The sequence below is a fragment of the Rhinatrema bivittatum genome, chromosome 12 (genome assembly GCF_901001135.1).
Source record: "Rhinatrema bivittatum chromosome 12, aRhiBiv1.1, whole genome shotgun sequence".
Lineage (NCBI taxonomy): Eukaryota > Metazoa > Chordata > Amphibia > Gymnophiona > Rhinatrematidae > Rhinatrema > Rhinatrema bivittatum.
Genome location: NC_042626.1, coordinates 34,264,542 through 34,285,241, shown reverse-complemented (window position 1 = coordinate 34,285,241; position 20,700 = coordinate 34,264,542). Strand labels below are relative to the sequence as shown.

The 20,700-nt window shown below is 44.0% G+C and overlaps 1 protein-coding gene across 1 annotated transcript in view; it reads right to left on the bottom strand.

Moving 5' to 3' along the window:
* The window catches only part of NCAPD3 (non-SMC condensin II complex subunit D3), a 112,038-nt gene that overhangs the window by 13,662 nt on the left and 77,676 nt on the right, over positions 1–20,700 (bottom strand). The window contains exons 24-27 of the mRNA XM_029573252.1: positions 13,965–14,044; positions 8,431–8,568; positions 8,113–8,246; positions 2,039–2,238 (exon numbers count right to left, since the gene is read on the bottom strand). Of these exons, the coding sequence (XP_029429112.1) occupies positions 2,039–2,238; positions 8,113–8,246; positions 8,431–8,568; positions 13,965–14,044 (552 nt within the window). The remainder of the gene's footprint in view (positions 1–2,038; positions 2,239–8,112; positions 8,247–8,430; positions 8,569–13,964; positions 14,045–20,700) is intronic.

The window sequence follows — 20,700 nt, the reverse complement described above, 5'->3', positions numbered from 1 at the left end:
ACACAATGCCTTACGCAAGCTGACCATAATAGGGTCCTCCTTCTGAGTTTAATGACCCCATCTTGTCTTGCTCAATCCGAAGCAACTGGGATATCAAGCTAGACAGCTCATCACAATGGAAGAGCCTCAGCATAATTTAGTGGGCCTCTATATTCTCTACACCCACAGAGGAGGTAGTTGACCCATCCAAATAATTCTCCAAACTATCTGGATCCTCATCCACTTCCTCTCGTCCCCACTTCTCCTTCTTCCGCTGCTTGTTCTGCAATGGAGAGGAAAAGGAAGGAACAGAGCATTTCTTGCCTCGAAGAGGGTGGTCCCAGCGGAGGAGTCTCCTTGGACCTCGACATGTCCTACTCCCTACAAAAGGTCTGCAAGCCTTTAAAAAAAATGTCTACCCACAAGAGGCAGATAAGTCCAATCCTGGCAACAGGGACACTGGAAATGCTACCTCAGACCCCTAAGGATTCAGGATGTGCAGGTAATAGAGGACGAAGGCCTAGCTTCTCTCTGCCAAGGGAGGGGTTCATGGCATCTCCCCCACCTTGCAAGGGACTCCCTCTGCTGGCAGCTCAGACTGAGTGACCTCCCCCCCATCACGGCTGGGACAAAATCCGTTTGAGCCATCTCCCCTCGGTCTGATGTGCATTTAAGGCATAGACAAAGTTTGAAGGCTTCACCGCTCTCATATGGCAGGCTGAGCAGAGGGGAACTGTTTCCCACACTGACTGCCCGGTGCCATTTTGTTGCACTCCTGCAGTGCAAAATGCTGGCCTCACTTCCCCCCATCGAACTAGTGGTCTGCCTGGCTGAAACGCCGATTGCTGCTGGGAAAAACTCCCCCTGCTGCTGTCCCTGCTAAGTGTGACTAGCACAACCACATGGCAACGCCAGTGATCTTTTTTTGTTTATATGTTGCTGCACACACGCAAAGGAGTGGAGCACAAGGGACCTTGTATCCCAACCTGTTTGATGCCAATGGAGCACAACCAAGGGAGAAAGGTAAGACCCCAGGGGAAGGAAACAGAGGGAAACCCCAAAGAACAGGACTGAGACCAAATCCCCCTTACCCGCTCTGGAAATTAAGCCGCTCTCAGAAGAGGGAGAGGGCTGCTTGCCTTCACCTCTGCACTTCCCCTGGATTAGGCACTATCACAGGGATCCTCAACTGAGGGAGGGAGACTCTATCACCTCAGGATCTCCCCAGGGCGGCCAGACCTACATCTGGCAGGCCTATGTCCACAGGCAAGTATGCATGTCTACCATCTGCTGTGTTGCGGTTTAGTAAATGCTTGGAGCCAGCAGCTTGAGGAGAAAAGTCCTTTTAATGAATACAAGCCTATAATATAAGATATAGCTTAAGGAGAGAACAAGTTACAATACAGCAGAACAGGATCAGTTCTCTCAGAGGTGAATTACTGATAGCATTCATTATAAAGGGATTGCACCTCTAATTTATAAACCAATGATTACATTTGTTTTCAGAACAATTTCCTAATTGGCTAGCATTAACACAACATTCTCTTAATCGGTTGATGGTATAATTCTCTCTCATGCATATTTTAGTGAAGTTGGGATTCTTGTAAATCATGTGATTTCTTGTAAATTGAGCCCAGAGAAATTAAACTTCAGACTAAACTCGTATCTTTTGACCTCTGCCCTACATGTTAGCATTTCAGCTTGTCAGCAGCCTTCGATAATTCTAGTCTTTATTCAGCCATTCATTCACAGTGCAGTAATACTAGGTTCACTGGGGAAAACCTTTTCAAAGCACCCTAACACCTGGAGACAGAGAATGCTTGCTGGTTGATGTCAGTGCACTGCTATATGAGGAGGATGACAGTGAGTCTATTAATCTCTCCATCTGCTGGTTTGAATGGACTGCTCTGCCTGCATGAAGAGGAATACTGCATTACAGATACCACCTTTTACATAAATTACCATGCAATTAATGTCACAAAACAAGTGTATGCTCAGTACCTCACAAGAAAGACATGGCCTGGACTCAAAGGTCATAGTAAGAGTTGGCTGTGCATACCTGGGAAATGAGTTTCTTCTGTGCAACCTGCATAACGGCATTGGCCATGGCCATTTCATCATCATCAGGCTGTATATCCTCGCCTGGCTTTGACCTCATGGCTGACAGTTTGATCTCCTTGCAACTCAGGACATTGAAGGTGTCTGACAGCAAGTCATTGGCTTCCATATCCAGGGGGAGAATTCCATCCACAAAGCAAGCTGTGAGGAAAATGGAAAAGAGAAGGCCTTCCGCTACTAATGCAGAGTCTTCATCAGCCTTAGAACCACCATCCCCCCTCACTCATCTTTTCAAAAATATGAGTAGAGATACTAGCTCATATTCAGTGTTGCAATATCTTTTATTGGACTTGCATAAACATTTTCCAAAGTTGAGTATGTTTGCAAGCTTTCAGGACCACAGACATACAATGAGGGCAATTTTCAAAAGAAATTTCTGCAGGTAAAATCCTGCAGTCAGTTGTCTGAAAATTATCCATGTACTTTCATACGCACTGCAGTGGGGACATTCTCAGGGTGAAAAGTCGGGGGGGGGGGGGGAAGAACACTACAGTTTTGAAAACCATGCATGTGATTTTGACCAGAAAAAGTATCTGCAGAATAAGTAGATACAAACAGGAAAATTGGTTATTAGCTGCTAATTTTCATTCCTGTAATACCAGTCCAGACTCCTGGGTTTTGCCTCCCTACCAGCAGTTAGAGACAGAGAAAGTTTCACTGAAACATAACCTAGTGTGCCACCTGCAGTCCCCTCAGTATTGACCTGTACCCAAGCCAAGATGATGTCAAATGCACTTGCACTAAGAACCTTGAATTCTAACTCCCATACCGAGCAGGAGGGAGGTGAAGCTGTAAACAAAAATGGAACTCATTCCCATAAACAAAGTAGAATAGCACTGAAATCATCAACAACTCTGCATTACATACAAAATATTGGTACAAGCAGAAGGCTCTTCCCCCCTATGGGTGGGTTCTCTGGACTGATTTGTGGTATTCCAGGAATGAAGTTTAACACGTAAGAATCAATTTTCCTTTCTTGTACATAGTCCAGTCCAGACTCCCCTAAACAGGGTGGGAACCTGAGAGTCCTGCTCATAAAACACTCACCAAATCCCATGGAATCCGGAGCCCAGACATCCAAGTTAATGTCCGATAAAAATGCGCAATGACTTCCAAGTAACTACCCTGCAAATCTCCTGCGGAGACACCTGTTGGGGCCTGGCCCAAGAGATTGCCAGAGAACAAGTCGAGTGAGCCCGTAAACCCTCAGGCAAAGGATGGCCCTTACAAATATAAGCCAAGCCAATAACCTCTTTTAGCCAATGTGCAATTGTAGCTTTTGAAGTTTTACACCCCTTCTTTGGATCACTGCACAGCACAAAGAGGTGATCCGTTCTCCGAAAATCATTAGTAATCTTAAGATACCTCAATAATGCCCGCCTTAAATCTAAATCTGGAAAAGCCGGAAGTTCACAGTCTGAGTAAGATAGAACGCTGAAACAACCTTTGGCAGAAAGGAAGGCACTGTGCGTAATGATACCCCAGACTCTGAAATCTGCAGAAAAGGATTTTGGCACGAAAGAGCCTGAAGCTCTGAGATTCTCCTGAACAAACAGCCACCAAAACTACCTTCAGAGTTAAGTCTTTTATGGTAGCCCGCTTCAGTGGTTCAAACGGAGCCTCACACATTCCCCTAAGCACCAAATTAAGATTCCAAGAGGGACAAATCGTTCTCACCATAGGAAACAAATTCTTCGCTCCCCGAAGAAAACATATTACATCTAGATGCGCAGATAGAGGATATCCTTGCACCTTACCCTGAAGGCAGCCCAAGCCCGCTACTTGCACTCTCAGAGTAAAAGGCCAGACCCTTGACCAAACCCTTCTGCAGAAAAGCTAAAATATGCGACACTGTAGCCTGAATAAGAAGCACTCAATGGTACATCAGGACTCAAAAATCCTGCAAATCCTCACCTAAACTAAGGTTATTTGAAGGTTGCCTGGCCTGCAATAGGATGGTGGTAATTTCTTCAGAATATCCCCTCCAACTTAGCCATCTCCTCTCTAAAGACAGGCCACGAGACAGAAGTGAGCCACCTATTCTGAAAATATTGGACCCTGGCACAGAAGATCTGACAGATGGCTAAACCTCATTGGCCCATCTATGGCCATTTTGACCAGATCTATGAACCATGGACAACATGGCTACTCCTGAGCCACCAGAATCATGTTGCCTGGATGATTCTCTATCAACTGTAGCATTTTGCCCACCAGTGGCCATGGAGGAAAGAAAGAAGAATGCCTCGAGGCAATGGAAGAATAAGAGCATAGATTCCTTCTGCCCCATGTTCTCTTTGGCAGCTGTAAAAATGAGAAGCTTTGGTGTTCTGTTTGGTCACCATCAAATCCACATGGGGATAAAACCATTTGTTGTGAATGAGACACATTGCTGTCTAACAGCTCCCACTCTCCAGGGTCTAGTTTTCTCAGACTTAGAAAATCCGTATGAACATTGTCCATCCCGGCGACATGAGATGCCGCCAGATGCTCCAAATGCCAACTCCTGGGCCTCCTGAACCACCATTAGAGGCTTGGTTCCTCCCTGCCAGTCGATATAGGCCATAGTCATTGCATTGTTCAACAGAACCTGCACTGGATGGCTGTGTAACCATGGTAAAAAGGCAAGCAATGCAAAATGCACCACTCGTCTCTGATTGATAGACCATGATGCCTCCTTCGACAACTGGCCCTGCACCAACTGATCCTGACACAATGCCCCCGAGCCCAAAAGGCTGGCATGGCTGGTGGCCATCACCCAATCCGGAACCTCCAATTCCACACCACGCTTCAGATTATCATGAATAAGCCACCATGAAAGACTGTTTCTGCCTTCCCCCTCGAGGGAAAGGGAAGATGAAACTCCTCCAATAACTGACTCCACTGGGAGAGAAGAGCTTTCTGTAAAGGCCACATATGTGCAAACCCCAAGCCACCAACTCCAATGTCAATGCCTTAGAGCTCAGAACCTGTAAATAGTCCTGGATCCTAGGCATCGAAAGCCCTAACAGGTGATGACTCTGACCCAACTTCAGCATCCTCTCTGTGAGAAACTCTTCCTTCTCATGTGTGGATCCAAGCCCTCAGATTCTCCAGTGTTTGACAGAGAACAAGATGGATCTTTGCCAGATTTACAATCCAGCCCAGAGACCTAAACTGGGCTGGATTGTAAATCCAGCCCAGGCAGAGTAGCAAGGTATGCGGAGAGCGAATCCTATCCGCCAATACCTGGAGGAAAGCCCTTGCTAACTCTATTCGTTAGCGATTTCAGAGACCTTAAATATCCGGTGAGGATGACATCACCTCAGGGGGACGCCCCTGAGGTTCGCGCCACTGCTGGTACCGCGCCGCGCCCTTAGGCTGCTGGGAAACATGGCGCAGTGCAGCGTCTAGCCGGTCCGGGGACGCCGGAGGAGATCGGCAAGATGACGCCGCTGTAGCCAAACTTCCAACAGGCAAAGAGGGAGTCGCCAAAGAGGTAAGGTGGGCGTAGTGGAGACGTCGGGCAGCGACGGTCACAACAGCACCACATTAGGCTCATCTCCCTCGGCCTCAGGAACCTTTTCTGGTCAGTTATTCGGGTCCACCCCATCATGCTCTGACTCTGTTCTCAGGGAATCCTCCGCTGCAGCTTCAGAGCCCTCAATATCCCTCCCGGTATCATCTGTATGAGAGGAAAGACCCAAAATACAACACTCGATCACTTCCTTTCTCTAGAAGGGTCTCTTCACTGGTCATGAACCTAAACCAGATAGACTTGGGCTGTGGGTTTCTATCCCCCTGCTGCCTCCCTAGCTAAACATGCCTTATGCATCAGCAGCATAAAATCAGCAGAAAAAACCTGGGATTCATCAGAATCCTGATCCACAGGGAGATAGCCAGAGCCCCCTTGCCCCTCCTTGGGGCTGGGAACCTTGGCCAACAACTGAGGTGGGGAATCTACTGCCCTTCCCTGCTGACTGACAAAGAATCCAATATGGCTGCTGTTCTTATGTTGACAGGGAAAACTTCAGCAGTAGATCCAGACACCCGCAGGGCTAGTTTACCCTTGGAAGCAGTGCTGGAAAACCCTAAGAGCCTTCCAGATATGCACATGGAGAACAAGCCAGCCCGAGACTTGATGTGACATGATAGGCAATTCTTGTCGCGCGCCATTACCACATGGCCCGGAGCTGCACGCTGCTACCAACATTCTCCCTTCACTAAGCCTCAGAAAGGGTAGTGGGTGAACAGTTCTACTGCGATCGTCTGCTTAACACTGCGAGGCCGGCAAACTTGCACACACTTTTTTTTTTTTAATAAAAACTTTAATGCCGCCTCAGCTCCGATACAAACAATGAAAGAAGATACTTCCCTCCTTCGCCAGGCTGACGAAATGCAGAGTTGTCAGAGGAATTGAACGCTGTCTCACTGATGAATAGGGATCTGGACCACCATATTTACACCCCCACGGAATCCAGGACCGAGCTATGAACAAGGCTCACAACCCCCTGCTCGTCCACCTCAAACCAGGAGGATGGCCCCACCAGGACATAACATACCCCTGGGAGGAACTAGAAAACCTTCATCTTTTTTTTTTAAACTCTAGACTGCAGGTTTTACACCATTATCATCTGCTGGAGACAGAGAAAAACTGAGGGACTGCAAGTGGCACACTAGATTATGTGGCAGTGAAACTTTGTCTCCATCTGTTGGCAGGGAAGCAAAACCCAGGAGTCTGGAATAATCTGGGGTATGAACAGGAACTTCAGATACTTTTCCCTGGGCAATTTTCATAGAAAATCTTTCACCTGAAAATTGATGCAGAACGTGGGTAAGAAGTACCCATAAATTTACAGCAATGCGGGCTGTTAGATAAAATGCTCTATAGGGACAATTTTCAAACTATAATAAAAAGGAAAGTTACTCCACACCTACATAGTTGGCATGCAACCTGAGCTCCTGCCCTCCCCCTCCCTATACTCTTAAGCTCCACCCTTCTCCCTGTATGGGAATTGAACTCCACACATCTTTCCCTGGACTCTTCAGCTTTGCCTTACTCTCCAGTTCTGCCCATGTCACTCAGTATTGTCCAATCTAGTGGTTCTCAATCCAGTCCTCGGGATACACCTAGCCAGTCAGGGTTTCAAGATATTTACAATGGATATGCATAAAATAGATTTGCATGCACTACCCCCACTATATGCAAATTTATTTCATGCATACTCCTTGATGATATCCTGAAAATCTGACTGGCTAGAAGTGTCCCAAGGACTGGGCTGAGAACCCCTGGTCTAATCCACTCTACTACCACATACAGAACTTAAGCTCCGCCCCTCTCCGGCCATACTCTACAGTTCCACCCCTCTCGGAATAGTCAATCCATTCTCTACAACCGCATTGTACACCAGAGCTCAGCGTGCAGTTTCTACTACTACACATCTCAGTTCCACTCTTACTGCACGTCACAGTCTTTCCCCATCCTTGGATGGGCTTTTTTACAAGTTGCATCTATAAATGCTTTCATCTTAGTAAGTTAAATAAGCTATTTCTGCCTGAAATACCAAGTAGACTAGAAAAAATTGCAGAGAGCTTCTATACTTATATGATAAAATAACCAATATATACACTCCTTTAAAAGCAAAATAAATTTACAAAACCAAGACTTCAGACTGGCCTTAGAAGATACCCAGTTCTAGAGTTGGAATAATCCCATGAAGAGGGTGACCCAATGATAAAGAGCTTTAGTAGTATAATAAAAGTTCAGACTACTAGAATGAGCTGAGTGACCAAGACTGACATGTGAGGACCTACCCATAGGTTCAAATTTCATCTTCTTGATCAGATTGCTTAATCTCTGTTTTTCTCACAGCAAACAAATTACCTTGCCTGGGTAAAGGACCATAAGACATTTGCCAGCCTGAATGTTTAACCATCTGTTACTTTCAGACAGATGGTGTCTACCCAACTGGTTTTCTTTTAGCTAATTTTATTTTGCTGTGAGAGTAGATTAGCCCTCCCATAGCCTCCTGTAAATACCTAGCACATTTTGGCTGAGCTTGGTAGTGATGTTAAACCTCTGCTCATCTGTAAAGTGCTCCAGCAAAAACTTGTAGATCTTCATTCGCTTCTCTTTGTTGTCCTTCCCTTTCAAAGAAAAAAGTTTCTTCTCTCTGTTAAGCAGATCAAAACGTTAGGAAAGAGCAGAGATACCAGGACTGAGGCCAGCACACTATGCTGGGATCTTTGGAATGAACCATTACTCAAACACACAAATCCAACACATCTGTAAGCAGCTAGAATACAAAATGTGCCCTACAACACTTTTATAATCATTGCTGATGATTTCGTACTGACCGTTCAGACTGAGGGAACTTATTGTACTTCTCATGTTTCTCATAGCTGTTGAAGTGGAAAATGCACTCAATGAAATGCTGTGAGAACATGACTGGATTTCTCTTCAGTAACAGGTGCACCAGACAGAACTCCCCAAACCTGCAATATAAAAACATGAAGGAGGGATACACAAGAATCTAAGGTGATTTTGGGAGGGGGGGAGGGACCACCAGGGGTAAGAGAAGCAACCAATAGTTACTCAGAGCGCCAGGGTTAGCAGTTTCTTAAAGTGTTAGTTTGTATGATCGCCCCAGCCTCCCTCTAACAATATCACTTTCCCGCTGGTAAAAACACAACAAAAACAATACAATATAACAAGTAATCCATTATAGTGTGAACAGTACAGGCTATGCAGAAAGTGGCAATTCCATGCACAAGAAGAAATTCGTACCTGTTAATTTTCTCCCCTTTATTCCTGCTATACCGGTTCAGACTAGTATGTTCGGTTTCCCTACCAACAGATGGAGACAGAGAACACAGACTTTCCTGTGATGTCATCACTGCCAGACGGGTGGGTGTAAGTCCGGAAAATTCCTAGCATTCTAACAAAGCACTCATTTGACATGGAGAAACAGACCAGACCCTCTGATAACCATCTTTCCCACAAACACAACATAGGAGAGTATCAACATTAATAAGAAATAGAGGAGAATACCCTACTGAACTGAAAGATAGCTGCACGCCAGATTTTCCACCTCAACTCCTCCTGGAAACTAAGGAAAACACTGCATCTGTTCATCAGCTGAACTTCCTGGTAGATCCTGCACTGATGTACAGAACTAAGAAAAGAAAATTAACAGTTAAGAAAATTTCTCCTTTCTCCTTTTTTTTTTTTTAATCTTGCTACACCAGTCCAGACTAGTACCAAAGCTGAACGATCATGAGAGAGGGGAAGAAACAGCCACCTTGAGAAAACAGTGCCGAAGGCTGCATCCTCTTTTGCCCAAACATCAAACTGGCAATGCTTGACAAACAAGTGTAAAGATGACCAGGTAGCTGCCTTACAAATATCCTCTTGTGCTAGAGCCATAGATTAGGCCCAAGAAGTAAACTGCGCTCTAGTAGAATGGACCCAAAAGACTTCTGGAACCCAATGTCCCTTGAGCAAATGCGCTGTTGCTATAGTCTAGCTAGATGGATCAAGGAGAGTAGGCTTGGATGCCATATTGCCCTTGCGGATGCCTTCGAACAAGACAAATATCCTATCTGAACAAGGAATTAGTGACTTCCAGTTACCTCAGGAGAATCTGATGGACATTCAAGAACCGTAAGAACTTGTTGCTCCCCTGACATTCCTCTCTGGAAAAAGATGGAAAAGAAACTAGCTGCTTGAGATAAAACATGGATGAGTACCTTTGGCAAAAAGGAAGGAAATGGACGGATGGAGACAATCCACAGAAAATACAGGAAAAGGATTCCTGCAGACACATTTTAAACTAAGTTCCTTGATGCTAGTATCTTTCAGGGTCTCAAAAGGTGGAAAACTCAGTGCTTTGAGAGCCCTCAGTGTTTAAAAAGGGCTCCAGTAATGATCCAGAAACTATAGACTGGTGAGGGACTTTGGTGTCTTCCAACACCTGAGGGATGAGAGGACAGAGCTCCTCTTTCTTAAACAGCTGGACCACCCAAGGGTCATCCCCCTCAGTCACTGGGCCCTCATCCAGACTGGATCATCCTTATTCACATCAGGATCAAGAATCTGCACGTCCGGATCCACTCCCTGTGGTGACACAGGGTCCTCCGGCATGTCATCCGAGTCCCTGGGGTCTCCCTCCGCCTCAGTGCACGACCCCAGGTGCTTGAGCAGATTTTCAGAACTGCCTGTCGCTGCCAACCTTGGCCTTTTGGACGAGAGTGGAAGCTTTCCCCTGGAACTCTCCTCCCCTGCAACCCTCCTTGCCAGGAAGGCTCTATGTAAAAGCAGGACAAACTCCAGAGAGAATTCCTCCAGATCATTGGCCCCCTGTGCTATTAGACTGTCCTCTGAGTCTGCACTCCCTTCCTGGCTTTCCTCTGCCACTGGTCACGACCCCTTGTGGGCATGAGTGAAACGGAGGCTCCCTCCCCCCGCACCACTGCCATGGTCTCAGAGGATCGGGAGGCCCTCCTGGCCCTTACACCCTCCGCAAAGGCTCCCTGTGCCCCCGAAGCACAACTACTGTAGAAGCCACAGGAATCAAGCCGGGCAGACAAAAGTCTGCAGGCCCTGGACGCCGCCATGCGTGTATTCGCTGACATGAGCCACGCGATAGACAGTGCAACGCAGCCTGAACTTGCCGTCCTACAGTAGGCCACACCATGCGAGCACTCCGCTAGGTCGCACAATCTCAAGCGGTGTGTGGGAAATTGTGGTGGCCCGGGGGACGCACACCAAGACCTTGTCGCACACCACAGGATTTTCCCCGCTGGGGAAATTACTAACAAGGCCCTCTCCAACCCCTGCCAACTCCAACAGCTCCCGCCCCAGACACTAAGCTGCCGACCGATTCTAATCTCCCTGGTTCTTTTCTTTACATTTTTTTTTTATTAAACTTAATTGAAAAGAACAAAAGAGTTCTTCCCTTGAAAGAGACAGTGAGTGGCAGGAGGGGACTTAGAGGACAAATTGGGAGCCAGTCCCCTGACTAACAAGGTCTCCGGAACGCAGTGAGCCACTGCAGGCAGGGCTCTACCCGAGGGATGGCCCACAAAGGAACCCAGCACCTCGAGGAGCTACTCCAACTTATGTCCAAAATTTCAGTCAGAACTGCAGGTTTGCACCTCTAGCATCTGCTGGAGACAGAGAAATACTGAGGGACTGCAGGTGGCACTCTCGGTCATGTAGCAGTGTCTCCAAGTTTTGTTCTCTGCCTCCATCTGCTGATAGGGATTCAAAACCACTTGTTTGGACTGATCTGGGTATGAACAGGAATGCAGATGCCATGTATTCATGGCATCTGAAACAAGGATGTTGATACAGCTTATTAAAAAGCTTAACAACCTTGAGCTCAGACTCTGGAGATTCCCATTCTGCTAACATCTAAGTGCAAGGGGAATGCCTTGGCAGATTTGTGGAGCCCCTTAAGGAAAGGGTCCAATCAGGGGCTTCTTCCATTTTAGGCTCTGAGATTCTAAGGGATGCAACTAATTTAACTATGAGGAACGTCACTTCATCTCTATGGAACGAACTCTGTGTTTGAGGGAACCTCACTTTCCTCTAAAGTCACATTGCTGCCCGCATCCATAAAATCGTCTAGATCCTCAGAAAAACGCTCCCTGTACCCAGAGGGAGAGGCTTCCTCAGACTTAAAATGAACCCTGGCCCTCTTAAGGGACACGGAAGCCTTTTATTGCAGACCTGTGCAACAACTGCAATGCAGAAGCAGCTATTCCTCTCTATTTAGGCTTTTGGATACTATAAAAAGCCTGGTGGAATAGTCTAAAAAAGACTCCAGCATGAAGTCACCTAAGGCAGAAGCACCAGCTCCCACAGGAGCCTCACTGCCAAGAATAGTCACTGATACCAGTACTGGAGGGTCTGACACCTGGCCAAGGAGAGCCATGGAGCCTTTTGGTCCTGTGCTTTGATTCCCCAAAATGGCAGAAGATCCCACTGAAAACGCCAGATTTGCAACCTCCATCCTATTGTTGTGTCTGTCGGTGCCCGACACCCTCTCTCCGCCCTCCTTACCTCTTTGGCGCTTCCCTCTCCGTCCGTGGAAAGACTGGCTGCCGCAGCAGCCATTTGCCGAGGACCCTTGGGCGTTCCCGGACCGGCTCGACGCTGCAAACGCCATGTTTCCTGGAGGCCTAGGGGCGCGCGCAGCCCCCACTGAAATACCGGCATTGGTGCAAACCTCGGGGGCGTCCCCTGTGACGGATATTTAAGGTCTTGGAATTTGCTAACAGATCGAGTTAGCCAGGATTCACAACGGACTCGCCTTGTCTGTCTAAGCTACTCTGCCTCCTCGGACTTACCAGAGGTACCCGCTCCTCGGGGGCCTCGCTCTCTCCTTGTTTTTTTCAGGAGACAGTCTGGAACAGGTACTCACTCCGAGGGCCCTCATCCCAGACTTACTTCGTATATTCTTCTGCCTTGAAGTCTTCACTAACAACTATCTCAACTACATCAGTGAGTTACCATCGTTCTCTCTGAGCTTTCCCTGGAACCAGGTACTCGCTCCTCGAGGACCTATACATTCCAGCTCCTGGGCTTCTATGAGACATTGTGTGAGTGTTACCATCTGGTTCAGTTCATGAACTCTGCTTACCTTGCCTACTCACTATATTTCAGTTTCTCTACAGCTCAGCCTCCAGGGATCACTGTTCCAGTATCTGAGGGACTACAGCCCAGCCGGGCATTCCAGCTCACTACTGCCACCTCTGGTGGTTCAGTATACTGCCTAATAAAGAACTAGTGTGTGTCTGTCTCCTAACTCTGAGCCTGACCAGTGGTCCCTCTCGGGGGTGTGGTCATCTGCCACTGGTCCAAGGATCCACCCTCAACTCTCATATATAACTACTATCTGATTGCTCCTCCCATCAGGCATCAGATTCCTAACAGATTGCTAACTCCGAGCAGCAGATTCCTAACACCTATCATCAGGGTTGGGGGAAGAGAACGCCTGCCCAATGGCAGCGGACGCTCTATCGAACGACCCTGCTGCCCTAGACACTTCTTGTGGTATCACTTTTCAGGCAAGTTGCACATAAAAGCCTTGTGTGGCAGAAGGCCACAGACAGATGGCCCCGCTCCTTATCCATAGCAATGACAATGTGCATGGGAAGCGGGGCCCCTTATGACCAATACAAAAACTATCCCCACCCCAAACAGCACTCTTGCAATGCTGATTGGCCAGATTCCAGCAGCCATACTCACCAGCCTTCCTGCAAACTCCTCCAGAGCTGCAGAGTCCTTTTCTCTTTTTTTTCTGCAAGGCTCCACTGCAGAAAGGAGGGTGGCAGATCAGAGGATGCTTAAACCTCCGTTTCTCCTTTGTCCAATTTTTTTTTTTTTTTTTAATTTTACTGCCAAATTACAAATCCCTCAGACTATCAAGCCCTTTCTTCGGCTGGGAGTCTAGAACTAGGACATGCTAACCTGGGCAAATCAGGTGCCTGGGCCTGAAATTAGAGGGATTCTGCCTATAAAGAAAGGCAAGCAAGGCCAAGATCCAGTATTCATGCTGCACCATGAGTGCGTCCTACCATTTGCTGGAGGCAGAGAATATTGGTAACTTTCTGGCTTGCACTACACATCTAGCAGTGATGACATCAAAGAGAAGTATCTTCCTCTGCTAGAAGAGGGACATAACCCACTAGTCTGAACTGACATAGCAAGATAAGGAAATAAAATTTACTAATGTCCAATTTATTGGTCGTTCTTTAGAATATTCCACACAACTGCTATAGTGCTTAGAATCGGCCCCTTTAATGGAAAAATAAAGTTACAGAAAAGGTCTAATGACATAACAGCGGATGGAGCTGAAATGCATTTTGCTACATACTATCTATACCTGGAGATATCAGGGTCTGGATCCACCACCACACTGATGAATCTGAAGAACAGAGAACCTTTCCACTTCACAAACTCTTCCTGCAGGCAAAACAGACTAAGTCACATCATAAATCATTGCCGATAAGCTAAAACCATGAAAACACCCACAAACACTCATAGCAGAAAAAGTTACAGCCCTAACATCTGCACACTTGAACAAAAGAAATGCTGGAGTTAGAGCTCACTGGACAACCCATTATCGCTGAACATCAGTGGGTGACAGAGCACAAAATCTTTCCTAAACATGATTTTGTATTACATTTAAACATGAGATTTAATTTGTAAATCATTGATTTTGTTAGAAAGGCAGTATATCAAATAAACTGAACTAATATCAGTTATCCGTCCATCTACTGTGGCTGCACATTCAATGACTGCAAAAACCTTTTCTCTATGGACAAACGCTACAAAAACCACACAAGATGGTGACGTCATCCAACAGCCCCGAGTCAGTTTGTTTTTCTCCAAGATCCCAGAAAACTCTAATTCTTTGTCTGCGCACGTAAGGATCTTTCCACACTAGTGTCCCCGTGTGCGAGACTTGTCAGTCTCATTGCGCCATCTTGGCGAATGGCTGGAATGTTCGTTCGCACAGCATCCACGAAAATTTGAAGTGTCAATGGAAAAGGGAAACAGTCCTTTTAAAAAATATATATATAATGGATTTGCAGATGCAGTCTAAAATGCTTCAGACTGGATCATGACTCAAGGGCTGTCATATACCGTGAACTCTGACTCAGTTATGAGCATCCAGGGATATTGAGACAACATAAAACAGTTAAAAAAACAAACAACCCCCCCCCCCCCCAACCTATTCAGGACTGCAAAAGTTGCGAGTTGGCAGGGATAGAAGCAGTGGCTCCATGGGCTCAAAGCCAAAATATGCCCATGCCTGAGAGAGAGAGAGAGAGAGAGAGAGAGAGTGCTGAACCGTTTGGCTTTTAAACGTCAGAGTCCAGACACATCTGTGCTGAAGAGACATAGTGCAGACCCGCTGGTGCCAAAATGCTGCAACCAAGAGGCACTGAAGAAAGTTGGTGCAGAAACATAGGTGGAGAGAAAGTCACCATCAATGCTGAGGCACTGGTGCTGAGAATCACCAGTGCGGGGAAAAAAGTGCAACTGAGCATTTGGAGCCGAAACCTTGGCACAAACAGCTGCTCACCACAAAAAACAACTTCATCAAGTTCTTCCTAGGATCTCATCAAGGTAGTAAAAAAACACAAAAAAAGCACCACAAAAAAAACCAAACCAAAAAAAAAACCCCACCACACCAAAAAGAGAAAACATACAGAAACACTGAATGATATTTAGCTCACCTACACTTGAGCCTCAGGTAGAGAAACATTTTTTCCAGACATCCTACCACAGCAACCAATAAAAGGAGTGTCATACCTTTGTGCAGAAGTTATGGGCTGATGTGTTGTCTCCAGATCTATCATCTGAGTTGACACCAGAACAACCCAGGAGTTTAACACAGACTCCAGATATACAAATTTTCTACAAAACAAATGTCAGAAGCAATACTATTCAGCTTGAAAGAGGATTCAGAGGAAATAAACAAATGACAAGGAATCCTAAGATTCACTCAATCTCCAAAGCAATATGAAGCGCTACCTATGCATTAACCTCTTATGAAGGTACAAACAAAACTCTGGAAAACATCTTTCACTGGACTACCAGTAGCAAAGAACACTGACGTAAAGTACAGGATTCAAAGATGTCCACATTGTGAAAGGATAAAGCTTCCATATGACTATCTCTGTGGAATCTGATGAAAAGAGCAAAGACGACAAAGACCTATTCAAATTCACCTCCAGAAAAAGATCCAAGAACTCAATATGGTTGGGAAAATGGGATTTCAAGGTGATACCTTGCAAGCCAGAATTGCCACCCAATGGATACAGATGAGCCAATACCTTTATAATAACCTTGAGAAATTACAAGAAATATCCAAATATTGCCAGAAGAGTAACAAGCCTACAATGAGATCATAGCAGATACGAAAACATATCACATGCTCAATTTATGACTCCTTTGATACTGCTACAAGGTTAACTACAACAATCATCAAAACGAGAATATCAGCGTGGCTAAGGCTGTCAGGCTTTAGAAGAGGTCCATGAAAAACTGGCAGATATGCCTTGCACTGGTGTTTAGTTGGGAATAAAATAAGAGACAGTTGAAACAATAAAAAGCAAAAACTACACTTCAGTCTCTCACTTCCTGTCATCAGGATACTATGTTTACAGGCAATGTCCAATAATAATCATACAACAGCACCACCAACCACAGCAGCAAACTCAGCAGCCACAATCTGGATGCCAAAAATCACACTAGCTCTCAAAGGCAAGGCAATCAGCCTTCCCAGAGATCTAGGACATCTTTTTAATGCAAATCCAACATACTGCCATTTCCGGACCTGGAAGTAGGGGTGAGGCTTAGATTCTTCAAAAAGTGCTGGAGTCCGATAACAAGAGGCAAATGATAGTCCGACCATCAGAAACGGATAACCAATAAGAGGAAGGACATCAAAAGTTCCACAATGTCTTATTGTATTCAGATAAGCAGGAAGGTTCAAATTGTTAGCATCAAGCCAGAATATTTGTACCAACGAATCAATGGTCCCCCGACATGGGCTGTGTTTTGTAAAGACTGTGACGGGAGGGAGCCTGACAAAACAGTAAAGAATAAAATCAAAGAGAACAGTTAAAAAAAAAAATGGTCATATACATCTGAGAATACATATAAACAGAATACGGCAAACTGTGTATTTTGTATTATTTATATATATATATATATATATATATTGTATATTATAATTCTTCAGCTTACCCATATGTTACAAGGAACTCAGGTCAAATTTAAGGATTATAGTCATATAGAAACAAACAGAAATGACAGCAGAAAAAGACCAAACTGCCTCTCCAGTCTGCCCAACAAGCTCCCATACTTAGCTTCCCAGACCGTCAAGGCCTGAGCACTTGTTGGTTACTGTTTGAGTCCAATTTCCCACCACCCCCTGCTGCTGAAGCTGAGAGCAATGATGGAGTTGCATCAAAAGTGAAGTATCAGTTTTCAAATAGCATTGAATCTGAATTATTACACAAAGCAGTGTAAGTAGCCTAGAATCTGTGTCTATACAACAAAAACAACTACATTCTAAAACCTAAGAAACTTACCCCCAAATAGCCAAGAAGAGTCAAAATATGTAACAATCTTACGGATAACTACTTGGTTCTGAAACGAGGGAAAAAGACATCACAGTCTTTAAGAGGGTACTCGCTAAAGTGTATCAAAACATACAGGGCTTACCAAGATTCAAAATGACAGGGTAGAGTTTGTAAAAGGATCACTTTTTTCTTTAGACCTGGATAGTCTTATTAGATTAGAAATGCATTTCTTGGTAAGAAATGATACTTTTATGCTGCCTTTTCATGACCCATTTTTTCTTAAACTCGCCTCTTTTCTTAACTCCCTTTGATTTGTGCTTCTGTTTCATTCATTTATTTATTTATTTATTTAGCGTTTTTTTATATACCGAGGTATAGCAGAGTTGCCTTCACTCCGGTTTACATTATAACAAACCAGTTACATTTAAATTTGACAGATTACATTAATCAGACTGAGAAACAGACATAAAAATTAGTCTAACAAACAGCAGGATATATTACAAGTAAGGTATACTGAAAAAACAGGGTTCATAGATAATAGGATATTTCTGTAGTTAGAGGGCAGGATAAATTGTCCTATCGGTAGACTGATAGTTATGAGATCAAAAGTCCGAGCTGTCAGTAAGAGATTGGCTTAGTAGCCAAGATTTTAGATTCATTAAATACTGCCACACTTTTACATACACTACACTAAGCTTGTTGTTTGGTCCACCTTCACAGCTTTTTAAACCAGCGATCTTGCGCAAATGACAGTTTATGCCACATGATTTTCAGTTCAGCTGATCCTTTTACAAACTCTATTTTGATCCTTCTTGGCTATTTGGGGGTAAGTTTCTTAAAAGTTTTAGTATTTAGGGTTTTGTTGTATAGATGCAGGCTCTAGGGTACTTACACTACTTTGTATAATATTTCAGATTCAATGCTATTTGATTACAATCCTTAATTTTGACCTGAGTTCCTTATATCTTATGGGTAAGCTGAAGAATTATAATATACAATATATAATACAAAATATACACGGTCATATTGTTTATATGTATCCTCAGATGTGTGCGTCCATTTTATTTTTAAACTGTTCTCTTTGATTTTAATCTTTACTGTTTTGTCAGGCTCCCTTCCGACACAGTCTTTACAAAACACGGCTCACGTCGGGGGACCATTGATTCACTGATACAGATATTCTGGCTTGATACTGACAATTTGAACTTTATGCTTGCCTGAATACAATAAAAACTTTGCTTTGAACTTTACGGATATTGTGGAACTTTTGATGTTCTTACTCCTTTTATTGGTTATGTCAGATAAGAGACAACTGGGTTTCGGAAAAAAAAAAAAAGGATATTTCCTAAATTTCAAAAAAACTTGTCACCTTCAAAACCCCTGATTTACCATCAGCATCTAAAAGATCAACTAGCAATTATACAAGGCGAGCTAAAATCACTGATTCACATAAGAGCAATCCAACCAGTCTCCCCATCTCAATCATAGATAGGGAGCACATCTTAATATCTGTACACCAGGAAAATGGTCAAAAGAAGAATATTTATTATCAATCTTCTGGAACTAAAAGTGATTTCCAAGGCTCTAAACACATTTGAGCCTTGGCTGAAGAACAAAACTATACAAATACAGACGGATAAAGTAGCCATGTTCTATATAAACAAGCAGGGAGGAACAGTATCCTACCTACGCTGCAGAGAGAGACCATGAATATATGCATTTGGGCAACCAGAAGGGAATGCACATTTTGGAATCTACCTATCTGGAAAGAACAAAATAGCCAACAGATTGAGCTCACTTCACCATGGATATCATCTACCCTTAAAATCGACACGCCACTACACACAGCAAGAGCAAACCAAGACCTCCCAGACATTCCATCTTTCAAGGCCCGCCTCGACGAAACTTGATAGCGGTCATTCTCAGTAGCCAGACCCTCCATCTGGAATTCACTCCCTCCTATAATACATGAAATCAAGGACTCCAGGACATTCAAAAAAGCCTATGAGATCAAATGGGTATAACAATATATAGTAAAAGCAGTTGATACCATTGTCTAAGTTTGTAATGATGCCCTTGTTGATGTATGTTTTTATTGATGTGAACTGCCCTGATCATATTTTGGAAAGACGGTATATAAATATTGTAAATAAATAAATCCCCACCTTTTCAAGTTAGCATTTGACTCACAGTCTCCTCAAGCCTAACTACCTCCTCAATTTATGAGCCTCACTTAGGCATGACTGTCTATCCCCATTTAGGGTTTTTGTTTGCTTTTCTGATAGGTATTGTACTATTGTTTTCATTGTGTAATTGCGGTTTTTATTATGAATGTGACATGTATCCCACTCCAACAAAGGGAGGGGCAAGTAATAAATATTTTAAATAAATCATACGAATGGTCATTCAAACTTGTATTACACGACCTGTTCACATCTTGGGGTGCACCAGGCATAGACCTATTTGCTTTCCTATTCATTCAGACACTACAAAGGTATTGTTTCAAAAGGCCATCAAAAGAATCAATAGCAAAAGATGCCTTTCTGATTCTATGGAATGAAGATTAATAGCAATTCTATGGAATTTTCATTAATAGCAAAAAATTCTGAAATTAAAGACAAAAGAAGATTTTGATTACCCCTGCTGGCCTTGTCAAAGTTGGTTCAACAGACTGGCAGCAGGTTCCCCCATAGAGTTAGGAATATTCCCAACCTCTTGATTCAATATGAGACAGTGGTCATCCATCCCAATCACCAGTCTCTAGAATTAATAGCATGGATGTTGAAAGCAACAAACATTTGTATTTACCACAAAGAATAAATTAGATTCTAATGGCATTGAGAAAATCTGCCACAAGAAGATCCTGGTGCACAAATCAAAGAAATGACTCCTTCAAATGTTCAACACCAAAAAGTCTACAGTAGACCCAGGATTAAAGATAATTTCCATCAGATTACATTTGAGAGCACTAGAAGCTTAATCAACACAATTGAAGGAAAACCCATGTCCAGCAACCTTTAGTAGATAAATTCATAGAATCTATACAACTTTAGACCACTGCTCAAAAAACACCTGTACCCCAATGTAACTTAAATACTGTGTTGGCAATATATGAAATCTCCATTCGACCTAATGATTACTGTGCATATGAAGTTCCTAGCATGGAAAACCTTGTTTCTAATAGTGGTCACATCAACTAGAATAATACATGAACTACAGGCATTAGTAACCTACATACAAGAATTCAAAGAAAGTCTGTTTATGCATTACTCCTCAAAACATAACCAAAGTTTGTTCCAAAGCTAATATCCACAATTCCACATAAATCAAGAAATAATAGTACCGACCTTCTTTCCTAAACCACAAGAGTCAGTGGCTGAACAGGCATTACATACCTTAAACTGCAGGAGTCCTCTTGTTTTACTTGAACAGAATGCAGACACTCAGAAAATAAGTATAGTTTTTCATATCAATGATGCAGCCAAGGAAAGGTTTGTTTACACAGCTGACCCTATCAAAACG